Genomic DNA, 25119 nt, shown 5'->3' with positions numbered 1-25119 from the left:
CAATGAATTATTGAACACCTTTGGATAAGGATAGCAAATTGTCAGCTTAGACTTTGTATGGTATTCTTAAACACATTACTTAGATGTTAGAGGCAATATACTGATTGAAGCAAAGATTTTCCCTGTTTAGTTTAATTTCCTTTTCTCAGTCTGGTGATATATCCGCTGTTCAAAACTGAAAGAGAAGTAAAAACCATTTGGAGCTAGGGCAACAATCCTTATAGCTAGAGGAGGAGCAGTGGCTATTTTATGTCTTGTGTACACAGAATACTTCACACAGGCTCATGTTCCTTCCAGCAAAGAAGGGAAAATTGTCTAGATAAAACATCCATGGAATAAGTGCAAAAGTGTTTGGAAAATTTTATTCTCAAAGTCATGATCAGCTTTTCACTGCCAAAGGAGGAGAAGGGGGTATTGACTGCTGCTCTGCAGAAGGACTATCCAGCAACTGACACTCTAATCAATGGAGCAATTGAGTGGAAACCACATTTTTCATTTTCCAGATGATATCAAGCTTGGAGGGACTGCAAGGCTACCAGTGAAGTGACTCAGGTTTCAGGGTAGTCCTGACAATCGTGTGGAAACCACCTGACCTTTCCCTCCTATGCCAATTCAGTTCAACAGAGGCAGGCACATTTGACTGGGAACATGTGCAGGAATGGAGATGAATGATTTGGCAGCAGCTCTGCAGAAAGCATTCTGAGAATCACAGGGGATGAGAAGACCATGAATCAGCATTGTGCAAAAAAGGCAAACATCATACGGGGATGTATAAATAGAAGTCTTAAGTATAGATCAGTTAAAATAGTCCCCCTGCTCCACTTGGCACTTTAGAGAACTTAGCTGGTATAAAGCTGTTCCTGAATTTGTAATTACAAAAAGGTTCAATGATCAGATTGTGGTTGTTTTTTGTGCTTTTTTTTTTTTTAATCAATAGGGAAGAAAATGCAAAAGATAATACAAAAGTGATAGAATTAAGCAGAATCAAAGAAGTTTACTGTATTAGCTCTTGATGTATATCCGAAAGATAAGAGTAGTAAACACTGGTAAGTAACACTGGCCTTGAAGTTATGGAGTCTCTATTCTTGGCTATTTTTAAAAATAGATAGGAAAAACTGATATTAGGACTCCAGCTTGTAGAGAATGTGATCCTACCTTTTGGCAAGAGGGTGGACTTCAGGGGGCACATGTACTATCAAGAGCCTTCCCAACTCTACCTCAGCCTTTCTCTGATTTGGCACTGGATTAATGACATGAGGCTGGAAACTGAAGCATGTGGGAAAGAATAACCATAAACCTGGGTTGTTGTCAGGACCTCTCTGCTGACCAGAAGATTACAAGGAGATGTAGAAAATATGAAAATGATTGCATATCCATGCCACACAATACGATTTTCTTATAAATAAAGATATGCCAGCTTGAAAATAAATTGCATGACACATATTGTCTTTTGTACTGCATTAGTAGCACTGTAAAAAATGGACACATTAATATCAAGGCATTTTCTTCTGACCCTTGATCTTAAACAACTTTAGGACAACTCATTCATCAACAGATTGTCAAGCTAAAAATTCAACAACTCTCCAAATGCCACTTGCATTTCCTAGTCTGCAGAAATCAGCCTAATTCTTCCAAAAACCTCAGTGTGTTGATATGCAGATTCACTTTTGTGCAAGGCCAGCAAGAAAATCAAAAGCTCTCTTTATCCAGCCTAAGTAAAAGAAAGAAAAATGGATTTGACAGCTGGCCTTAAACACTTTCTCCTTGATGATCCAAAGAAAATGGAATCCATCTAAAGCCGTTGATTAATTCTTTAAATAGAGATGGAGAGCGGTACCTTGAAAACGTACCCCTTAGAAATATAAAAAATGAATTCTTAGGGGTGGGGGAAGAGCTTTCTTTTACAAGATTTTCAAACAGCTCTTTCCAAGGGATCTAATACCTATTTTGTATTACAGGGTGACTTTACAATTTGTAAAATGTAAGAGAAGAGCTTTATAGATTCTCATAAAGGTGGTATGTACTACAGAGAATCTAGACTTTGAGGAGTTATCATGGATCCAAGTTAAATCTCTTCCTCTTCATACAGTCCAAGGAACTAACAGAGGCAAGAGGCTAGCTAAAAGACAAAACATTATTTCAGATAAAGTATCTTCTAAAATATATTTCAACATTTTGAAAGAATAGCAATTGCCACAGACTGCAAGGTACATTTCTAGAAAGTACCAGAATATTTAATCAACAAATTCAAATCTATTTCTATATTTCTATGTATTTGAAATTATTTCAAAATTACATTATCTCTTTAAGTCTAGTTTTTCGCACACAGGAAATTTTTACTGTTGCTGTCAATAAATAGTATGCGCTGCAGAGTTAACCAAACTAAAAGTTTGAGAATTCCTCTGAATTCTTACAGCTGTATCCAAGTTTTCCAAACAGTTGCATAGAAGCAAAACTAGCTTTTTATCATGACTGAACCAAAATCTGCCTCTAATCTAAAAATTTGATAATAAATTTGTTGAAATGTAGTCTGTCATTCAGTGTTTATATGTACCTTTAAGAGTGATGAGAGTAATAAGAATTTTATTGAACACCCACATGTACACATTCACTGTGCTACAAAATATCTGATTAAATCTAATTAAATGAGAACATTGCAGCTAGAAAATCCCTCTTTTACTTCTGAAAATGGCATATTTTTATTAAAAGGAATTCTGTAGAAATGTATAATTTGCAGGAATTAATTTATCTTCTTTTATTTCTTGAAAAATCATAGGAGACTTTTAGAAGTTATTTCCTCCCCAGAAAATACGAAATAAAACGAAGTAACTTTTATTGCATCTGGAGGATATAGTTTCCCCAATTGTGCCATTCAATGGTAGTTACATGACTCTTCTAGACATGCTGACATATAAAAACCAAAACAATTTTTGAAGGGTGAAAAAAGAAACTTCAGGAATATGTTTTTCAGGCTGTCCACATTGAAGACTGCAGTACAAAACCCCAATATTTTTATGAGCTGTCATTTGTAGTAGTAAAACATATTAACAAAGGAAAGAAGCAAGTTAAATATATTCTTACAAGGCAAGGCACACTGTGCATGCAAATGAGATCACATAAAATCCCAACTCCTTCCTTTTGATGAAATATTTCATTGGAACTCTTAAAGGATATAAAGTAAAGAGAAGCAAATATAGCATACATATGCCCTCTAAGCAGAGAAATCTTGTTTCCCTTTTAAAACAGGGATTTTAATCAGCAGTGATTAATCCCCAGATAGAAATGAAATTGATATTCTCATTCTAGTAATCTGAAAAGTACCTTAGTCTACTGTTGTAGTCATTGTTCAGTGGAGGACCAGAAGTGTCCAAGAGAAAGTTGTTGTTGGACACATCCGACGCCAATAGATTGAGCAGGACATTAGGGGATGCCTGTATGGGTCCAGCAGATGAACTGAGCTTGATATTTGGTTCTAGTTCATTCCATCTAGCAAATGACACTAGAGATGAAATTTCAGTTTGAACTGGATGTCACCTAAGAGGTCATCTATACCTTACAAACATAAGATAAGGCAAAGAGCACGAGTGGTTTCAAAAAACAACACCAGCCCCCCATGCTCCAGCCCCAGCAGAAAAAAACCAGCTGGCTTCACCTAACATGATCTCCTGCCACTCTGACTGTAACTGGTTGGTGTGTTTACATTAGTGATGAAGTCTCTAGGGTCAAGTACAGTCTTGGGCCAAGGCTCAGTTCAAGATTTGTGTATTATTTAACTCCTTCCTCTAAGTGATAATTAAAAATCCATAATCTGTGTTTTAAATTGGTGGTGTGCATTCCATTCATAAAGAAGAAGCACCAGTTAAAAATTCTCAGAAGACTGATGTTTGATAAAAGTGAATGGTAAAGAATAGAGAAATATTATTCTTTACACCAAGTCTTAGAAGCTTAGTATAAAGAATAAAAATAAATTTATAAGAGGCTAGTTAATGATTAATAAATACTATAAACATGTTACATAGGTACAGAAAATTGGTATATTGTATTCTAGGAGACAGCAAACAATGTTTTCAAAGCAGCCCATCAGACCTCATGGTAGGATTTTGACTCTAAAGTAGTAATTCTAATCTACTTAAAGCCATTTGTAATTAGATTTTAAGTATAAAGTATGACTAGAAAAAAGATTTACATCATTATCTATAGCTATATCTGGTACAAACAACATAGTATGTATGCAAACACTTTCATATATAAGGAAATGAACGCTTGATTGGAAATACTTGGAAAGTGTTCTTGCTTTGCTTCAAAATGATCTCTGGACTTTCTATATTAAGCAGACAGAAACCAAGCAGACAAAAGAATTTGAAGTATTGCAGTGGGGAAGGGCTTTCAGCTGTTATCGGTATGAATGTATTAATGTGAAGGTCAGGTGTTCCCACAGTGCAAGGTACAAAAATCACACCTGTCAGGACAACTTGTGATGGGAAACAAAGCATTAAATTGACAGAAATCCATTAATGGCAGTATAATTGCAAAAGGTATTTTTGCAGCACAGAAAGAAAGTGTGAGTAACCCTTCTCCACTAGGTATGGGGCTTCATGTTTTGTAATAAATTCCGTTATAATTTTCATATTTAATTTCTGTCTATATGTATTTTCCAAGGGGCTACATTGCAAATGGATGGATGACAATTCAAAGAGTGTGACTTACAGTTTGTTATACTCTTTGCAAAAGGCACATATATACTTAGATTATGCTATCTACTCTTGTGCCTGGCCAAATGAGATAACACAGTTTTAAGCAAGTCACATTTGTTATCTTGCTACAGCATGTTCTTTTATTGCAATGGCATGCTTACTTAGCAATTCTGGATACCTGGAGAAAATCTGAAATGGCTAAATTACTGACAAGAGATAAGATATGTGGAAGCAAAAGCCTCTTATTTTTACAGATCACAGAGTGTTTCTCTAGAATGTATCTATGCTGTCATCGTCAGTCATTCTTTTGGAAAGATGAAATACTTCTCCCTTCTTGAGTGTCTTCTCCATTTGTAGTCCTTTATATCACTGGAATACCATGTTCTGACAGTGTCTGCTGCCAAGTGTATTTTCCATGCATACTGTGTCTGGCTGCAGTCACAAGATGCAATTGGAACTAAAATGGGAGAAGGCAGATCACTGAATCTTGTCTGCTATTATCTGACCAGAGACATGAACACCCTTTGGTTTCTTTTCTGGTATGTGGGTGCTATCGTCACATTGCATCTCTGGCAACGACACTGCACATGTGAGTCATGAGCACTGGCTGCAAAGCAAACCTCATTTTCTCACTCTCTTGCTTCTAGATGAAAAATAACTCATCCCAGCACAGCTGGGTGAAAGGCGTACTTTCCTTGAGGGTAGAAAACAGATCTTCAGGCAGAGTCACTCACACCCAGAAATCTCAGTCTTCCCCATCTAGATAAGTGAGCCAAGCTAGAAGGCTGTTATGACTTAGGCTTCTCTACTTCTTTGATATTTTGATGTGAAAATTCCATCTGTATCAAAGCTGGCATGTACATTCCATTAAAAAACATGTGGTTTTGATAAAGCTGCATTTTCCAACCAAAAATAGTTTCTGTTGGAAAATTACCAACATATCCTACAAAATCCCATTTGGATGACAAACTCACCTTAATAATAACTTATAAATAATAAAATCCCATTAATAATAACTTAGGGTTTAATATACATTTACCAGCAAGGAAGGCTAATCCTCAAAAGTGTTGAGCAGTCATTTAAAGAACACTGAGCCTCATCCATTTGACTTGTTTTTGAACTAGTCTTCTTAACTTGGATATTTAATGAGATCCTTTCTGTAGCATCATTAGGGTTTTGCAGTCTGGAGACAAATCTCTGTTGGAAGCTACTGATAACCACTGCAGCAACTTGTATTATTGTAGTGCCTTTCATCCCTTTCTAAAGCATTCACATTCACATTGATGAGATCTTCACTTTCCCTTCTTCCCCCGAGTGCCAGGAAAAACTTTAGGTAAATGTCAAAATTATTATAGATTAGGAATTTTAAAGAAGAAATTAAATAATATTAATGATAGACAGTATGCTACATGCTAGCAGCTCAAGCATTGTTAAGTTTTGGGGGCTTAAAAACAAATTCTTTTTTGTGGAAAAGGTAGGTAAACTTTGCAAATTTAAGGCATGGGAATAAAAGAAGCAATGCTCTACTGTATAATTGTTATCTAAAGTTACTACTATTTAGCACCAGCTTTATCACCAGTGTTTAGAAATACATCATGCATGTGTGTACACACTGAATTTCTTCCCTATCTAGTTGATGGTCATGTAAGTTTCTGAGACGTGAGAGGATTAGAAATGTTTGTAAACTTGTCTGAGACATGGTAACTACACTAGTCATTTAGATCATGAATATAAAATACATTAACTGCTATAAATTTTTCTTCTTCTCTTAACATATGTGAGTCAGAGCTCTTGTTACACTCCTGAGCCCACCAGTAAACATTTCATGGAATCAACAATGTGCTGGGCTGACAATAACTTTTCTTATACCTTCCTTCCCTCGCAGTTCCAGGAACCATGAGTCTCCTTGGCCCTACCTAGACAAATCCTATTCCACTTGACAAGAAGCACTGAAGATTTTCATCCTTGATGTTTCTGAATTTGGGAAATTTGGTCACTCTGTGCAGGTTGGCATCACAAAGTGCCTTGGAGCAGAACAGAGAAGAGTAAAGGGTTTCACATCACAGCAATAACAGTGGTAGGTTTGTGTGTGGGGTATTATCACTTAGGCAGCAGTATGAACATAATATCATAGAATTATTTAGTTTGGCAAAGATCTTTAAGAACATTAAGTCCAGCCATTAGCCAGCATTGCCAAGTCCACCACTGAGCCATTTCCCTCAGTGCCATATCTACATGTTTTTTGAATAGCGCTGGGGATGGTGACTCAACCAATTTCCCTGGGCAGCCTGTTCCACTGCTTAACAACCCTTTTAGTAAAGACATTTTTCTTAGTATTCAATCTAAACCTCCCCTGATGCAATCTGAGGCCACTTCAACTGGTAAAACAAAGTACAACAGCTGGTTAAAAGCTGGAAACAAAAGTTTGTAAGGACTTACATAGATGTTTATACCAACTTTCAGAAATCTGCACAGAATTTTGTGTACGTACAGATGTATTCTCTGAATAGGAACTGGTAGTGAAGTAGGTTAGATAAGCTACAGAGATGTTTTGCTGGTTATTGCTGTATGTGTAGATAAAAAAAAAAATCTTTGTATCAAACAGAAAGGGCTAATTGCACTTTAGCCATTTTCATGCTGCTGAAGAAAAGTGAATAAAAGAGATGGATTCATGTGCCTAGGGCTAAGCAGCACCATTTGGCTCAGGTCTGCATTGGTTATGGGCTGCTCCCCTTTGTAGCAGATTTGTCTTGCAGAGAGTTGTGCAAAAGCAGAGACAGAATGGCAATTAAATAGATTAGGCGATGAGTGTACATGCACACCACAGTTCTCTTTTATTTACCAGTACAGTTGGACCTGTAGGTTAGTTTAGGACAGTGTAGCTCTGGAAGAACCACTCTTGTTTCATGCCTATGTGGCTGCTGGATTCCTTTACTCAAACAGTGGGCTGTGGGTGACCAAAACATTTCCTATGTCCAAATAGGAATAGCAATTAAAATTCTATGCAAAAATAAGTTTTTCTCCTGCTTATGGGTCATGTGTTGCCCTGACTCATGTGACTCCATTTGAGTGCATCAGAAGAGGGGTTACTGGAAAAAGAGGGTGCATGTGAGGAAGTACAAAAGTGATTGGATTATTAGCCACATAATTTTTATTGCTTATCATTGAAAGAAGCAGGCTGCTCTGCTGAAGCAGAAGGTCTGAGTGTTGATAAGGAAGTTTGCTGTAGTTAAGTGCAAGTCCCAGACTTTGGGACTTTTTGGGACTGATTTGTTCCAAAAGCCCTTATGTGTGACCTCTCTGGTCCCTGGAGTAGTAGCAGTACTACTGGGGTCAAACAGCTGGAGGTGGAGAAAGGGAGGGGAAGCCTTTCATTTAAGTCATGACAACTTCACAGTTGCATGTACCAAACACACCTGGACAGTCTGCTACTGCAGATCAGATAGCACTTGACACCAACCTAAGACCTTCTCATGCAACCATTTCCCCTGTTAAAGAAGCACAAAGATGCTTCTGTTGGTGAATATAAGTCCCATTTTAGAAGATGCACAAACTAAGTCACAATTAACATAGTTATGCCCATAATAGAATTTTTACTAACATTACTATCCCATTGTATATTAAAGAGATTTTGCTAAAAGGCTTCTTCTTCTTTTTATACTGCCTTAATATCACAAATCGTAGAATGGTTTGGGTTGGAAAGGACCTTAAAATCATCTCCCTTATATCATGGTGTAGGTGAAGCTGACACTCAAAGAAAGGCAGTCCTTCCAGTTTACATATATTTCACAGTTAAGAGCCTTCCTAGCTCTTCAAGGAGTGACCACCTCCTCATAGGTATTTAGCTGATATTTGCTGTGGATTGTGATGTCCTTCACAGTAATAATGTGGAGTGTGATGTCCTTCACAGTAATGTGAAAGTATAGGCAGTCCATTTCACAGTAATGTGAAAGTATAGGCAGTAAAACAGTAATATGGAGTGTGATGTCCTTAGCGGTAGAAGGGACTTTATTATATATGGTATGGTCTGGGGCTTAGGTGGAGAATGGGAACAGCACAGGATGCAGCTGAGTAATGATAAGTGTGAAATGACCTGATCTGTTTTGAGCACTGCAAAAGAGGAGTTAGAAATCAAAACACATTGTGCTAGTCCTGGGGAGGTACAGAGGGCCATGTGAACACCTTGTTACAGGCAAACATCAGACAACAAACCAGGCAGATTCTTTGCCACCAAACCAAGCCTGTCAGCATTTTTAAGAGGCAAGAGTAGTGCTGCAGTCTCTGGAGACCAAATCCACTGACCTCGAGGTCTTCCAGTGCTGACTGCACTGACAGCTGTGAGATGGATCTGGAGGATGCCCATAGCTTTGGGAATCATGCTCTCCCCATGGTGTGAAATTTTGCTGAGCTTTTTTTGGAAACACCTGCCTCACTTTGAAAAATCACATTTTCTGGCTTTAATTTGTGATCCTTGGGAAATTGCTGCTGGCCTGCTGAAATAATAATAGCAAACATGCTAAGACAAGCCTAGCACTCTGCAGGCATTGATGCACTGCCCTCACAGCACATCCACTGTAAGGGAACGTCCAGAAAAACCCTTGCATGCACAAGAGGAATTCTTGGGCAACAATGAAAAATAGGCATGAAAAATAAGTGGATATATTTAGTGGATCACCTTCCCCAATTTTTCCAGCTTTTTAAGTTAAAAACTGATTTGAACTGAAGATAGAAATAATAAAGAGAAATGGACACAGATACTTTCCTTTCACTTGTTTGTCAGCTGAAAGCCAGGCCTACAGGAACTTAAATGCTCAGTTAATAAAAAAAGACCAAATTAACTTTTCTTTGTATCTAAGACTAAGCATCATAAATCAGACAGAAAAGTGCCATACCAGCCTTTGTGACTGTAAAATTGCCCAAAGGATACCTGATCTGACAGCATGCCCCAGAAACTGTAGCTCACTCAATAGCTACTCCTTCGTACTTAACAGAGAAATCAGTCTGGAAAATACTTTCTCCCCCACTTTCCTTGCAAAAAGTCCTTTCCCTATTTAAGTTTAAAGAAGGAATGGCTTGATGATGGCTAACTGTAGTACATTAAAAAAAAAAAATCGAATAGATTTAAAAGTCACTTGATGCTGCCTCTTATGAAGCATGTTTCACAATGGCAGGCATCTGCTTTTCTCTCTAGGGGTGGACTGCCTCACTGTATATATAAGTGATTTTTTGCTACAAGGAAATTGTTTTGTAATTTAAAAACAAAAAATTGTTTGGATGAAGCATACATGCACCATACTGGCAAGGGGGTACATTCTTCCAGCAAAGAATGCATTTGAACTTAGTTACAGGGGCTGCAAACTATTTTTTTCAAGCTGTTTTTGCATCGGTTATATTCTGTGCACATGTGAATGAACATTGTAAATCAAAGATTTGCACTTGGAAAATGTTTGCTTTAGCTGCAACTCTAAATAGTAGATAACCTTACTAGTGGCTCAACAATTCTAGAGAATAAGCTTGCTTAACTTCCTTGCATATAGCTCAAACATACATATATCAAAGATTAATCAATATCTCCTTCAGCCACAATTTGGTAGTCTCCTCACAGCCAATGAGCAGAAATACAAAACACTTTTTTTCTCTAGAATCCCTCAGATACTAGTATTTTCCGTAGTTACTTGATGGATGAGGAGGACTGAAACACTGATGTGCCAACATGGTACTTCATCACTGTGGCACTTTCGTTAGCTGTGCCTTCAGCTATCCACATTACAACTGTGGCATAGCTTGCCCCTCCTCATTAGATTGCTCATCCGTCTTTGATTTGCCACAGATATGTGCTGTAGAGGTGAATCAGAAAGGCTGGTGAAAATCTAATCACTGACCTTGAGAATATTCAAAATAGTCTCACAAACAATCTCAGAGAACTGAAGGCAGTGGTAGCACACTGTTTTGCCCTTGATGGTTTGGTCTAAAGAAGGGGTTGTAAGTCCATCAATAAGGGGAGAACAACCTAAACAGACTGGCTCCTGCTCAGGAAGAAGTGTTAAGATCCTGACACTGTTAAAGGCTATCCTTTGTCTAACTTCACTCTAAGAAATAGATGGACATCTTACTGCTCAAAAGAATACATGTCCTTGGATATCAGATGAGGCTAAAGCAATCAATATAGTAATGACAGAAGTAGATGTATGATATATAGGAATATTATAAATGGTGTTAAGATAAAAATTTCTCTCAAAGTACCAGTAGAGTGAGACTGTTTGAGATTCAGACACCCACATGGCTTCAAAAAGAACTGGATGATGCAGAACTCACAGAAATCTGGCAATAGCAGATTGTGTAACTGGAGAGGCAAAAAACTACTATGGTCAAGGCTCCCATCTTTACACCTGATGCTAGGTATTATTCTGAACATATGAGGGTATTGCTTGACTTGCAATGGCCATTATGACTGGACATGGATCTCCCACATTTGGCTGACCACAGGAGAGTGGATGGTGTTGTTTGACAACCACTGTGTCATGCCATAGAGTCACCATATCATTTACTCAAAGCTGATGGATATAAGATCTACATGTGATTTGTATTGTATTGTTTTGTAATATTAAGTGGAAGACAGGTGAAATATGTAGCCAGAAGTAATTTCAACCATAGTAGGCAGATGAAACCAGCCCTCTGTGCAATATCAGCAACTCCAATGTGGATGTGCCAGACACTGGCTGGCTGGAGAGGGGACCAGGCATACATGTTTGGGCAGGTGAATTTCCTTGGTGCTTACTTTAGGCTGACCTGAATCACTTTCTAAGATGCACATATTACATTGTTTAGATCTCCTTGAACTGACAAGGGCCCAATTCAGTTGCCTGAACACAGGCATCTTTTGAGATGACCTGAGGCCCCCAGGACATTAGCATGGAACTACCAAAGTATTGGGTTTTTGTGGCAAGGTTTTGGTAGCAGGGGTGGTTTCTGTGAAAACTACCAGAAGCTTCCTACATGTTCAGCAGAGCAAATGCAGATGGCACCAAGATGGATTTGGCACTGACTGAGCCAAGCCAATCAGTGATGTATGTAGAGCTCCTGGGACAATGTATTTAAGGAGTTAATGTGAAGGAGCAATTGCAGCTGGAGAGAGGAGAAAGAATATGTGAGAGGAACAGCCTTGCAGACATCAGTGTCAGTGAAGAAGAAGGAGGATGTTCTCCAGGCACTGGAACTGAAATTTCCCAGAAGCCTGTGGTGAAGACTATGTGGAGGGTCAGCTGTGCCCCTGAAGCCCACAGAGGTCCACGGGGAAGCACAGATCCCCCTGCAGCCCATGGAGGAGCCCATCCAGAGCAAGTTTCCTGGCAGATTTCCACAAGACACCCATGCTGGACCAATCTGTTCCTGGAGGATTGCACACCATAGAAGGGATATTAGAACAATTAATGCAGAACCACAGTCCATGGGAAGGATTCACGTTGGAGAAGTTGGGGGATTATCTTCTATGGGCAGGATTCCACACTGGATTACAGTGTGTGAGGAGTGCTCTTCCTCAGCAGGAAGGATCAGCAGAGACAATGTGTGATGAACTGACCATGAACTTTTCATTACTTGGCTGCAAAGTAAGGTACAAACCTTAAATTTCATTGCTGCAAACCTACTTAGTATGGAAATTATCAGACCTTCAGTTATTTAAGCAGTGCGTTAGGTAGCAGCAGAAATGCTTAATGTAAAATGGCTACTGGCCATGCATCTGTGCTTTAATATCTCAGAGATGAAGTAATTACAATAATTGTCAAGGTTTGGGTTTTTTTTTATTTTTCCCTTAGAAGAGTCTACTTTTCAAGTCTGGACTGTTGCAGCATACTCTGTCTTGGTTGACCTAACCTGGTTCAGCTCCTCAACCACATTTGAAGAGGCAGACCCCGTGTAACTGTGCATACTTACTGTTTTGGTAATAAATGTCTTGACTTCCTGGTGGTTTTGAGCCAGTCTTGGAAATACAGGAGTAAACCCTTGGTAGACTAAGTGGAAATGTCTCCCAAGTACATTTATGTTAGTAGACAGCAGCATTAAAAGACTAAATGACTTCTCAGTTACTGAAATAAGTCCCATTTCAGTACTACACACTTCACACGGAATTTGGACTAAGTTTTTGCTCTTCAGTGGAAGTTGATTTTGTGTAACGTAATAGTTGTGTTTATTAAAGAACATCATATAACTGTCACCCTGAAAAATGTTTATGCATTTGCAGCCTGCATTGTGTGTGCATTTAGTGATGCAGCAGCTTAGTGCAATATATTTTAAATTACTAGTTTACTAAATTTAATCTCAGTTCAGTTTAATGTGATATAACTCTTAACTGCAAAAGAGTCTTTTAGGCAGAAAAAATCTTACAAAGAATTAACACACTACAGTAGTTTTTTAAACCAATCCTATTTCTTTGTGAGCCAGTCTTTGCCTTGTAGTAAATGAGGCCAATATTTTGATGAGCTGAAACCAACAAGAAATAAGTATCTGAACTGAATTGTCATTCAAGTGCTTATTGAAATACAGACTTAGCAAGTACAGGAGTAATTCTTATCAATTTACCTACAGAAAGTGATCTAAATACATGGTGATAGAAGCAATTTTGCAACACATTCTTCCCTTATTGAATTTAATGCATAAAAATTTCAACTTTCGTGTATGTAAAACTCAGCATTGCATTTTCACTTTTGAATAGCAGTGTTTTTATTTCTTCATTTAAGTCCCCGTGGATCTTTCTTTCATAAAAGATGTGGTTTTACAATACAGGGAATTTGAAGACTGAAGAGAAATGCTTCAGTTGTGCCTGAACTGAAGAGATAGGATGATTGTATATGAAAAGTCACCACACACGTCTCTAGAGTGCTATCAGCTCTAGATTAAGACACAGAATTCAAGTTTTTGAGCCATCCTGTGGAGATGGAATGAAATTGGTTCCAAAATGACAACAGTTTATCACAGTGTATCACAAACCAAAATTAAGACAGCAGTGAGAAGAATGAAACTATTTTTCTGGTCCTTTTTATACAGAGACCACAGACCAGATTTTCATAGGTGTGCAGCTATTAGGGTTGAGATCCAGTTCCTCCAGATCCCTCATCTAAATTGTTAAATCTATTTCACCCTTGTGAGTGATCCAGTCACTCTGCTTTCCAGGATTTTCTACCCTAAAAGAGCCAAAATTCATTAGGCAACTCCCTTTTTGGCCTGTAATTTTCCTGGGCACCCACCGTCACTTGTTCATACAGGCTCAGCAGACCCTATGGAAATGCATCTATTTCTTCAGCCACTGGAATCAGGGTTCTACTTCCATCTAAAAACCAGCTGAAGCCTGTGTTTCATGAGCTGTATGGCTGGACTTGACAAGGGGCATTCCTGTCCTTTCTCTTCTCCCTCAGCTCTGAACTCCTCTTGTCAGACAAATCCATGTCTCCTGCCCAGGACTGGAAGAGCAAGGCTGTACTCACTTCTTCAATACCCCTCTTCTTAGGAGAGAGGTAACTTCTTTTCCTTTCATCTGTGCCCATCCCTTCTTTTACCCATGCATCGACGCACTAGAGTGCCCATGATTCAGAATAAGCCATTGGAGTGGACTTGAGAGTGACTTGGTACTTAGAGATAGAGGAGAATTTGACATCTTCCCAAGCATTCCACAGCATTGCATTTATTTCATCAGCAAGTTTATTTTGAACCTGACAACACACTAATTTCTAATTTCAAAACAATGAAATGTCCCTAAGGTAATTCTGAATGTACAGTAAATGCATTTAAGTAGTGTGATCATGTGAGAAAGAAGGAACAGGTATGGAAGGCTGCACTTTTTCAAGGAAACTGGACTTGCAAAAGAAAGAACTTATTTGCCTTGTAGTCTGTGGTGTTCGGGCAGGGATGAAGAAGGTAAATCTAGAATGCTGTTGGACATCTTTCTAGTGGAAACAGCTATTGATGAGGAAGTGGAAGTAAAATTTCACAGCTTAGCAGTTTGCATTTAACAGACAGAACACAGAAGTAGTACTGTTATGCAGCGATGTCAGAAGCAGAGAAAACACTCAAATCTAAATCAGGTGGTGATTTTTTTAAGCAGTTTTTCCAAGTGTTAGCAAATACTTTTGTGTCCCGAGAGGAAATGCTGAGACTGCAAAATCTATTACATAAGGCCATTTTCACATGGCTGTATGGCTGTATGCATTTGGAAGTATGTTTGTGAACAGAGAAGGAGCATTAAAACAGGAGATGGTAGTTTTAGGCACTGAGATCACTTGTTCCATCACAAATGCTACTGGTATATGGCTTCTAGCTCTTCTCTGGAGATCTTAAAATGATAAAGGGGTTTTCTGCATTGAAGCATGGTATTACCTCAGGGGAAGCTGTTAAATGAATCTAAAGCAGTAATAGAGTTATTTTACCTAAAATTAAGTATCCCAGAAGATCCATCCCCTTTGGGATATAAACAGAACTGCTCAGTCAGAACACTGTCAAGTTTGATTGCATGCACTGACTCTATACCGAGCAAAGAAAATCTCAGCACAGCCTGAAGGAAGATTATAATGACACAATACTATACATTATACATATTATCAAAAGTTGAATGTTCAGTAATCACCAATACAAAGAGGCTGAAAATCAAATCCTGATCTGCTTACCTGGGGCAGGACTGAAAGCATGCTTGCTCAGCAACATGGACGAAATGGAGCCACACTTTGAACTCAAGGAGTAACGAGGGAGACCTGAATGTCTGCAAGTGTTTGGCTGACCTTTCTGCATGGTTAATATTGCACAGAGTTTTTTAGGCTGTCTGCTAGGAAAAAAAAAAAATTGGCTCAAAGCAGTTGGTAATTGTATTGTTGTCCTAAGACAAGAAAACAAGCTTTCTAAGAATAAAACCAAAAACAACACATGGAACTAGAGGCCACACCGCACATTTTCTGTTATTTACCCTCCCCCCCCCCCACACACACACAGACACACACACAGACACACACACAGACACACACACAAAAAAAAAAAAAAAAAAAAAGCTTTCATCTGTCAGACATGCAGGTAAAGTCAAAGTTGAAGGGACAGCTTCATGCCAATGGTTTATGGTGAGATTTTGTCCCTCAAAAATGGGCTTCTTGCTTCGGGAGTACACTCCACTGTATTTTGACAATTTTTGGATAATGTAGCCATTCTCAGATGTTTCAGAAGTTCTCTAGACTGACTTAGAGTAACACCAACAAATAATTTCTTTGCCTTGACTGTTGACAGGCTCTGGAAGAAACAAGTGAAGGAGCTTTAGTTCAGTCTCTACTTATTGGTTCTTGCAAAGTACAAATAGGATTGATCTAGGTTTTAGTTAATAATTAGCACATGAAGAAAGAATATACTATATGTATTTCAAAATCTCTTGTGTCCCTAGATACTCAATATTTTTTTCCTTAAATATTACCAATAGACTTACCATCACTAATATCTTTATTTAGGTATTGGTGTTTCTGACACATGCCTGTGCATTCCTATTTTTAAAATACTTTGTCAGCAAAATCCAGTGAAGACATTATGCTTCCCTTGAAATCAGGTCTGCAGCTGAACAGGAGCCACTCCTTGCACAGGGACAATTGCAGCAATGCCCCAGTACACTTAACAATCTCCAGTTTCTGCAAGTAACTAGCAGCTGATGCCAACAATCTTTTTCTGTTGTTGTATCTGAAGTTGTCATGTACTCAGACTGTAATTGAATTTCAGCACCTTCTCAGACTGTATTCCAAACTCACTCCTGGAAACCAATGTCCAGCCTTGGTTCTGGGCCTGCCACCTCCTGTTCCTGCTTTACAAACTTTCTCCTTTAGGGAAGGGTTGTTGATGGTCCCCTGAACTGTTGAGACCTCCATCCCCCTAACATGGCAATTAATAATAATTGCCACAATGGAAGACTAATTCCAATTCTGTCTCCTACATCTTTGTTCTCTTTAAAAACAGCACAAATCAATCCCTAAAACTGATCTGGATCAGTGCAGAAAATATGGAAGTTGGAGGTTATAGAAACGGGCACGGGCAGGGCAATTGCCCTGCCTGAATTTGGGAGAGGTGAGAGCCCATCCTGTGCACAAAAAGAAACCTTCATTAGTTCACAACTAGCATTTAAATCCATTGACTCATTATCAGCAATTATCTGTAATTTTTCCCTGGGGAAGTTTATTTTCTAAAAATAAAATTAAATTACCTAAAGGCCTTCATTCAGCCTTATCTCCTGGGAACATGTCTCTGTGCTTAACAGCCTGTCTAGTAGATGTATTCTATTCTTAGGTGTCCCAAATCCTGTTAAGAGTTCACACCACTGAATACCAGGTTCTGCAAGGTGTTGGGGTGTTTCTGGCTTCGCCCTTGCGGCAGCTCTCCCCGATGGTTAAATGGTTCTGTCCACAAGAGACGCAAAGGGCAGTTTGAGACCTGCCTTTACAGAGCAGTCTGTGCCTCACGCCTGCTCAGTTGGTTACTAAACGTAACTCAGTAATCAAACTTAACTCGATTTGTTTTCTCTCCGTAAAGATCCGTGAGGCATTTCTAACTGGAACTTGTTTTTTGTGCAGCAAGCAACCAAATATACCAACCTCCTACTCCAGGAAACAAAAGAGTTGTTACTGGGAGGTGACAACCCATGAATTCCCGGGAAGCAGGCGGGGAGGAGTGAGCGTATGATGTCCTTGGACAACGAGTTCTCTGCAACTGCTGCTACATGAGAGATCCCAGGTGCGATGTGTCTTGCTAAATTACCACGACGGAAACACTGAGGGAAGGGAAAAGCGTTTTTATTTCCTCGCCTTTCCCACAGCCGAGCCCCGGGACCGCTCCCCCTGTCTCGGTCGGGCGCAGGGGCGCTGCCCCACGGACCCCCCGACGGCGGCACTGCAGCGGGGCACGGGAGGGGCTACGCTCATCCCCTCAGAGCGGACGGATCCGGCCGTCGAGTCTCCGCGGGCCCTTCCGACGGGAAGACAGTCGGCAGGGCAGCGGCGAGGGTCCCGCTTCCGAGGGGACAATGTAGTCGCAGCGAGGTGCGGGCAGCCGGCGGGGCGGGCGAAGGGCTGCGGCACCCCGCCTGCAGCCCGCGGACCGGGATCTTTCCCTTTGAGGGGCCGGGGTACCCACGGGCACCCAGGGGCGACAGGGATCTCCCCGAGGAGCCCACGCCCCGCTTCCCCCCTTTCCTCCCCGCCCGCCCCGTCTCACGCCCCGGCTCCCGCCCCCGGCGGCAGCTCTCCCCGATGGAACCGGCTGGGAATGATGCAGGCGGCAGCTCCGAGGTAATTATTAATGGCCGTGCCCATCAGGGCGGGAAGGCGGGGGCGCAAGGTGAGATAAAATGGGGCAGCGGGGAGCTGGGAGGCGGGAGCTGCCGTCGCGGAGCCCCGCCGGGAGCATGGCCCTCGCCGCGTCGCTGCTGCCACTGCTGCTGCTGCTGCTGTTGTGGCGGCCGGGGCTGGCGGCGCCGGGGCAGGGTGCGGGCACCTGGTCCCGTTTCGCCCGGCTGCCCTACCCGCAGGACCAGCTCTTCCTCCACGACACCTTCCCCGACGGCTTCCTCTGGGGCGCGGGCAGCGCCGCCTACCAGACGGAGGGCGGCTGGCGACAGGGCGGCAAGGGCGCGTCCGTCTGGGACACCTTCGTTCACCGCCCGGCCACGCCGCCGGGGGCCGCCCCGCCGGGGCCCCTGGGCGGCGACGTGGCCAGCGACAGCTACAACAACCTGTTCCGCGACGTCGAGGGGCTGCGGCGCCTGGGGGTCTCGCACTACCGCTTCTCGCTGTCCTGGGCCCGGCTGCTGCCCAACGGGACGGCGCCGCCCAACCCCGCCGGGCTGGCGCACTACGGGCGGCTGCTGGCCCGCCTGCGGGAGCTGGGCGTCGAGCCCGTGGTCACCCTCTACCACTGGGACCTGCCGCAGGCCCTGCAGGACTCCCTCGGCGGCTGGGCCAGCCCCGTCCTGCCCCGGCTCTTCCGCGACTACGCCGAGCTGTGCTTCAGGCACTTCGGCGGGCAGGTGCGCTACTGGCTGACCATGGACAACCCCTACGTGGTGGCCTGGCACGGCTACGGCACGGGGCGGCTGCCGCCCGGCGTTCGGGGGGGCCCGCGCCTGGGCTACCTGGCGGCCCACCACCTGCTGCAGGTAAACGCGGCTCCCCGCTCAGCCCGCCCCACCGGCACTCCGGTGCGCTGGTCCCACACCGGTATGGAACACAAGTCAGCACATCTATGGGCAAAGGAGGCAAAACTCGGTGTAAGGCAGGAGCTTTGCGACTGAGCTGGTGGAGTTAAAGAACTCTGTTTTGCGGTAGTGTCCGCTTCTGCCCGCAGCAGTTCAGTTGCTATTCTGCATGAGTGAGGGTCTGCAGTCCCTGGACTGTGCCACTCCAGTGCTGCCTTTCTTAAGCTGGAAATGCTTAATATGACTGTAAAGAGAGTTTGTGTATTTGATAGAAAAGGCTTACTGAATTATTGGAGATGGTAGAAGTGGCCAATATGTCGTACAGAGACATTTTCTTGACAAAGTATGATGTTTTTTTGAGTGTGAGCACTTTTTGAGGAAAGAGACCCACAATTCCCCAATTAGTCTTGTAAGTGGCACGAGTAGTTCTATATACTTCATTTTTTTCTGTGTACTATTATGTAATTGTGGTATTTGCTGGGAGCAACCCATGCGGATTTTCTGAGTTAAGCAGAAGTGTGTATGTATCCTTCCAATGACAGGAGAAGGGATTCCTAACTGGAATGGGGTGGTCATTTAGGCATGATCTCTTGTACTTCAATATACATTTACATTTCTGCTAATACTTGTCAGCTCAGCACACACATTCTGGCAGGAGTTATATCCTAATAAGCATTGTGCATTAGATGTAGGCTTGAAGAAAACTTCCAACACATGCCTTATTTGACTTTTTTCCACTTTCCTGTATTATTTCTGCATTCTTTAATGTTACAAATAAGTCAAAGGGAAAATAGAGATGGAGAAAATGTGGGTAGAATTTCAGGTTAATTTCCTCGTCCTGAAAACTTTAAGCTCTTTATGTAGTTACCATGGTCGTACTTGGCCATGTTTCATTCTTGAGTATATCCTGCATCACCATAGTATCAGAGTCCCTCATAATCTCAAGCATGTGGTTCTTCTCATAAAAGCTCTGTGAAGAAAGATACTTTTCTATGTAATAATTAGAAATTGAGCCACAGTCTTGGCCAAGCCATGTCAAAAGTGTAATTAAACCAGGAAAGTCTACCAATGCTTGCTTTAGTGACGGAACCGTAGTATTTAGTTTTGTCCCAGTGGCTGTCAGTCAGGGTTTGCACATCAGTGAACATTTCTTTTTATGTACAGTGGAAGGCAGCAAGATACCACTTTTCCCCCCACATTTTATGAAAGAGGAGCTGAAACACAGATTCACTTAAGAGCCAAAGTGGTCACTAGTTGTCAGTGTCCTTTTTCTGGTGTGTGATCTTTGTAGATTATTGGTCAGTTACATTATACTTCCAGCTCTTCTACAAGTCATATCCTCAAATCGCAAATCGCCTGCAGAGAAAATGAGAGACATACATTATGTGCAGAGGAGCTCACATCCCTGATTTCCCCAGGTAAGAGTCTTCATGGAGGCAGAGGTAGAGCCTAGTTCTTCAGCACAGAGAAGTGAACAGCTTTCATCTGTTTCTCCTTCTCCTTTTTACTTCTCTGTAGCATATTAATATTAGATCTTTTAACTTGTGCAAGCAGTGAAATAGGAGGAAGCTATATTGTATGGCTTCCACAGCCTAATATCCATAGAAAAAGTATGTGAGTTTGTGTAAGAAAAGATTAAAGTTCTACCATAGATGGTAAAGAGAGAATTGCATTTCACGTGGAAATTAAATTGTCTTGCACAGGTCTAGAGTATTGACCTTGAAACTTGAATGTTGTTCTTTAATATGTGTCTATGGGTTGTATAATTTTGTAGGCGAGTTTGGGCATTTTTTTGGGAGTGTGCGCATCTTTGGTTTGTATCAGAAGGGTGCACAGCAACACTGCTTTATCACTTGAGCTGCAGCATGTGTTCAGCGCTGGACAGTGTTGCTGGGAGATACAGTCCTCTTAGACCCACTGCAAAAGATGTGGCTGAATCCTCTCATGCAAAGAAACCCCCTTTCATCGTCTAACCTTTTGCTCCCTATATCATAAGAGGTGATCCCTGGTTTCTTCTTAATCCTTTTTCCTTCTCTTTGCCATTCTTGTATTTTATTTTTCTCCAGGGAAATTGAATTTGTAGAACATGTTTGGTCTTTTTTGAAGTTAGAATTTGTTATCATAATCGTTTCTCAGCAAATGTACAGACTAGGTCTTAGTATGCATGACTTCTGACTTTTTTTCCTCTTATTTACAATATGCAGGTAAACCTGATGCCTCCTAATTTATTTGACTGGATTCTAATTATGTTAAAAAGCAAAATAATTTCCTTTAAGTTCTTTAAAATTCAACAGATATAAATGTGGATTTGGGGCTTTTTTTTTTCTGAGTGACTTATTTATTATCTGAGGAAATAATCAAATAGGAGTTTGATTCAATTTAGCTTGTTTAATTCAGAGCTGGTAAAAACAGGGCAATGAAGTTTGATTTAAGTAATGATGTTTGAATTCAACTTGAATGGATTTCATCATATTGTACTGAATTTTTTAATTACCACTCATTTTTCTGAACTTCCTTAAGTGAGTCATAACATGCTAAATTGACGGAGACACTTTTTTATAGACAGGACCAAATAAAAATAGTGTAAAAAACTTGTAAGGAAAAATGATTTTATTAATGCATCCTTGGTGTGTTCTTGAGGGACATTCATCAGTATTAAGTGAAACTTTCACCCTTTTGTAGTATTTCCATTGATGCTTGTAGTTTTTGAGATGTCTAAGCCCTTCAAATGTGGTAAGAAATGGAGGAAGGTGTTCATGTTTATTCACAAAATAAACGGAATGGATCAAGTTTATTTCATAAAAGTTGGCATTCTCTCAAGTCAACAGCCAGAAAATGTAATGCCAGCAATCTGTCATGTATATGATGCATCGCTTTTCTCCAAATAGGAATTGAGAGAGGTCAGTGTATTATGTTCTGGTTTTTGCAAATGCATTTTTTTCATTAATGGTTCACAGTATGTTGTCTGAGTTGAACATGCTTGGATTTACTCAATATAAACAGCATTTGCAGAAACAGAAGAACACGTAGTTTCCCTGAAGAAGTGAGTGGAACTGCTGCCTGGAAACCAGTCACATAGCAACAGACTGATTTCTATTCCAAAACTCTTTCCAAAACAGAAGGTAAGTACTCTTTTGTTGACCTTCAGTGCTAAACCTAATAAAGTATCAGTAATTTCAGCCTAGGAGAGTGGTCTTTTCTTGGTGTGTTTGTTTCTTTCAAAATTGAGACAGCCCTCAAAACTTTCACTCAGTGCAAATGGAATGATTTGGGATTTTCCTGAAAGTAACATAGATCATTCATAATTGTTTAGGCATACCTAATTTAAAAAAAAAAAGGAGGAACACTGCAAAGTAATAGTGGTTTTTTCCTATTCTTGCTTTCTTAAGGCATAATTCAAAGAAGAACAAAAAGAAATTTATTCTTACCTGGGTTTGAGTATTAGTTGGGTGGCATATGTTTGCACTAATTATTATTCTACTCATTAATAATTTGAATCAGGTTTCTTTCAAATACCAGATTTGACAAAGAAGTGCAGTAAAACCGTGGTGCAAGTTCAGGTCTGATCTGCAGTTTTCTGTGCCAGTAGCTGCCAAAAGTTAAGCTATGTTCTCAAATTATATTAAAAGCTATAGTAAGTTGTTTTTAAGATTTAATGAAAAGAAAAAAAGTGGTGAGTTTCATTTTAAAATGTGATAAACAGAGGAGTTTGGGTTTGTTGTAGTTTTGGGGATTCCAAAATGAAGTTTGTGGTAGAACTCATGTCACTCTGTTTTCCTTTATGTTAAAAGCTTTTCCAGTTTCCATTTCACCTTGTTTCTATGGTAGGTTTCCAGTACTTAAAGGTAGTTGATGGACATAATTCCTAGCTGTACTTGGGACCTGGGAAATAAAGCTAGTGAAGCATCTATTGTAGTTCAAGATAGTTTACAATTTTTTAATGCCTGCATTTCCCTTCTGACTGAAAGCTAGAATCTCTTAGAGCTTTCTTCCTGTGATACGTCCAGTAGAAACCTCTGTTATGTAAGCAGCAGGTTGGAAGTGCAGAGATTCTCCTTCCTTTTGAAAATATTGTCTTCTGAAATGCTCTGTCATGTAAGAGGAGGTTGTTTTAACTCATAATGTACCAATCTTCCAGAAGGTTAAATTCTGATTTCTCTTGCTTTAGTTGAAATTGTGCTTATGTTAGGTTTGTTCCTCACTCTTAAAAGCATCTTCTTCCTAATGTGCTCTGGGGAACAAAGTGTTTTTCCCTCCATCTTTCATTATTTCTTCAACCAGTTAGAAGCAGTGAATATGTCAATAGAGCTGCTGGCAATGTCGGGAAGTAGTGACCATTAGGACAGGATGTAGGCGATGAGAGGCATTTCATTTTAATTATTTTGGTTACTATGGTACGTATCCTTCTAAGTTTGGGGAGAAACAGGAAAGAGCAGATGTGTATGGAGACACATCTGTAGTTTGCTTAACTCCAGTTGAAGAGTCCTGTGGCTTTCAGTTAGTAATTGGCAGAGTTCAAAGGTAGTTTGATTATCCTTGCAAATGAGTGTGTGATTTGTGTGTTTGGTTGTTGCTGATGAACATATGAAATGCTGAACTTAATCTGAAAGTCCAGGGCCAGTGTTGGCAAAGTTTTAAAAAAGCCAGGAAGCCAAGGAGTCTGCTTGTAGAGACTTGTAAGTAAAGAAATGTCCACAGAAGAATTTCTTCAATTTTTTTTCCAAGATGGTAAAAAGAAAGAAGATGAAATTACAAAGACATGCTTCTAAAGAAGTAGAGTGGGTGACCTGGATGAGGCCTGGTTGCATGGGGCTTTAGGCAACCTGGTATACTGTAAAGTATCTCCCCTGCCCACAGCATTGGGGTTGGAACTAGGATGACTTTTAAGGTCCCTTCCAACTCAAGATATTCTATGACAGGTTTTAGCAATTAAAGGATGTGTGTTACCGGTTTTAAATATTAATTAAAAAACTACTTATGCTTGCATATTTGCTTGCCAAAGTATGTAGAAAAATATCATAGTCAAATCTGTGATTTTAGATTAAATCAGAAGAATGGAGTAGAAGAATATGGTTGTAGACAAAATCTTAGGATCCTTACGAAATTACTGAAATGAATATTGGGCACATGTCTCAAGGAGAAGGTGACTCATTGAATGTGACCATGAAAGAAGAGACTGGCTTCTGGAGAACAACTGAATTATTTCATATGAGAGAAAATGTGTCAGCAGAAGGTAAGCTGTCAAGAAGAAAGAATAACTAAGTACAAAAGGAGAAAGGGATAACTGGCCAATGCAAGAGACTGGAGCCTTTGGTAAAATAGGATGAGTAGAAGATGAACGATACTAAAGAAGGGAAGGAATTAGACTCACACCGTTGCTCTCTGTAAATATTCCTGGACATAAATATTAATGACAGGAAGAAAATTGAGGATTAAAAGCTATATGCATACACACACAGAAGGATATAAATACAGTTAGATTGACTCTTAGAAGTCATGGATAGCTTTGGAAGAAAGCTGCTGGCATGGCCTTTCAGTGTTAATGGTAGGAAAAAAATCTTAGAAGAGTGCGGTTTGGGAAAATAGACTTGATGCATTTGGTGGCAGTGGGTGACAGTAGCAGTAAATATGAAATCTTCCTCTTTGCTTTGCGAAATTCTTAAGAGAATGATATAAGGCATGGGCTAAATCTAAGAACATCAATCAATGTAAAGAACAAAATGCAGTCTATATTAACAGTAAACAGTTAAGTCAATTAGTGATGACAGGTTCTGGCTTGCTGTAGCTTCAGGTCTAATCTGAGAGCACAAAACTCTTATAAGAAGCCTGGCCTGTTAAGTTTGTGGTGTGTATGCCTGGAGATTTGTCAGGGAGGGTCCTTTGAGATGCACACTGGAATAAAAAGAAGGACTTTGAGAATATCTGGATTTGGCACATTGGAGCCCATTTGTGTTGCTTCATCTTTATGTATGTTTAATTTGAGAAGAGATAAACTTTTGTATTATGAAAAAGTTTAAAGCCTAATGTTTTGATTCTAAAAAAAACCCAACCCATATTCTAAATTCTCCCAGTTATTGAAATCTTTACAGATGCTGTTTGCAACAGTCGATACAGGAACTGAGAGACTGGGGCCACAGGTGCTTCTAGTGCCACCTGACAGCTGGATCTCTGTGACATTTGCATGATGGAAAGCACAGGGGCTTTTGCCCATCTCAAGATCTGGCC

General features: G+C 40.5%; 1 protein-coding gene across 1 annotated transcript in view; it reads left to right on the top strand.

Moving 5' to 3' along the window:
- The first annotated feature begins 18048 nt into the window (after positions 1–18048).
- The window catches only part of KL (klotho), a 45996-nt gene continuing 38925 nt past the window's right edge, over positions 18049–25119 (top strand). Inside the window, exon 1 of the mRNA XM_021541866.3 lies at positions 18049–18855. Coding sequence (XP_021397541.2) covers positions 18049–18855 — 807 coding nt within the window. The remainder of the gene's footprint in view (positions 18856–25119) is intronic.

This window comes from Lonchura striata, chromosome 2 (assembly GCF_046129695.1).
Source record: "Lonchura striata isolate bLonStr1 chromosome 2, bLonStr1.mat, whole genome shotgun sequence".
NCBI classification, from domain to species: domain Eukaryota; kingdom Metazoa; phylum Chordata; class Aves; order Passeriformes; family Estrildidae; genus Lonchura; species Lonchura striata.
This window is presented reverse-complemented; position numbering and strand designations above follow the sequence as displayed.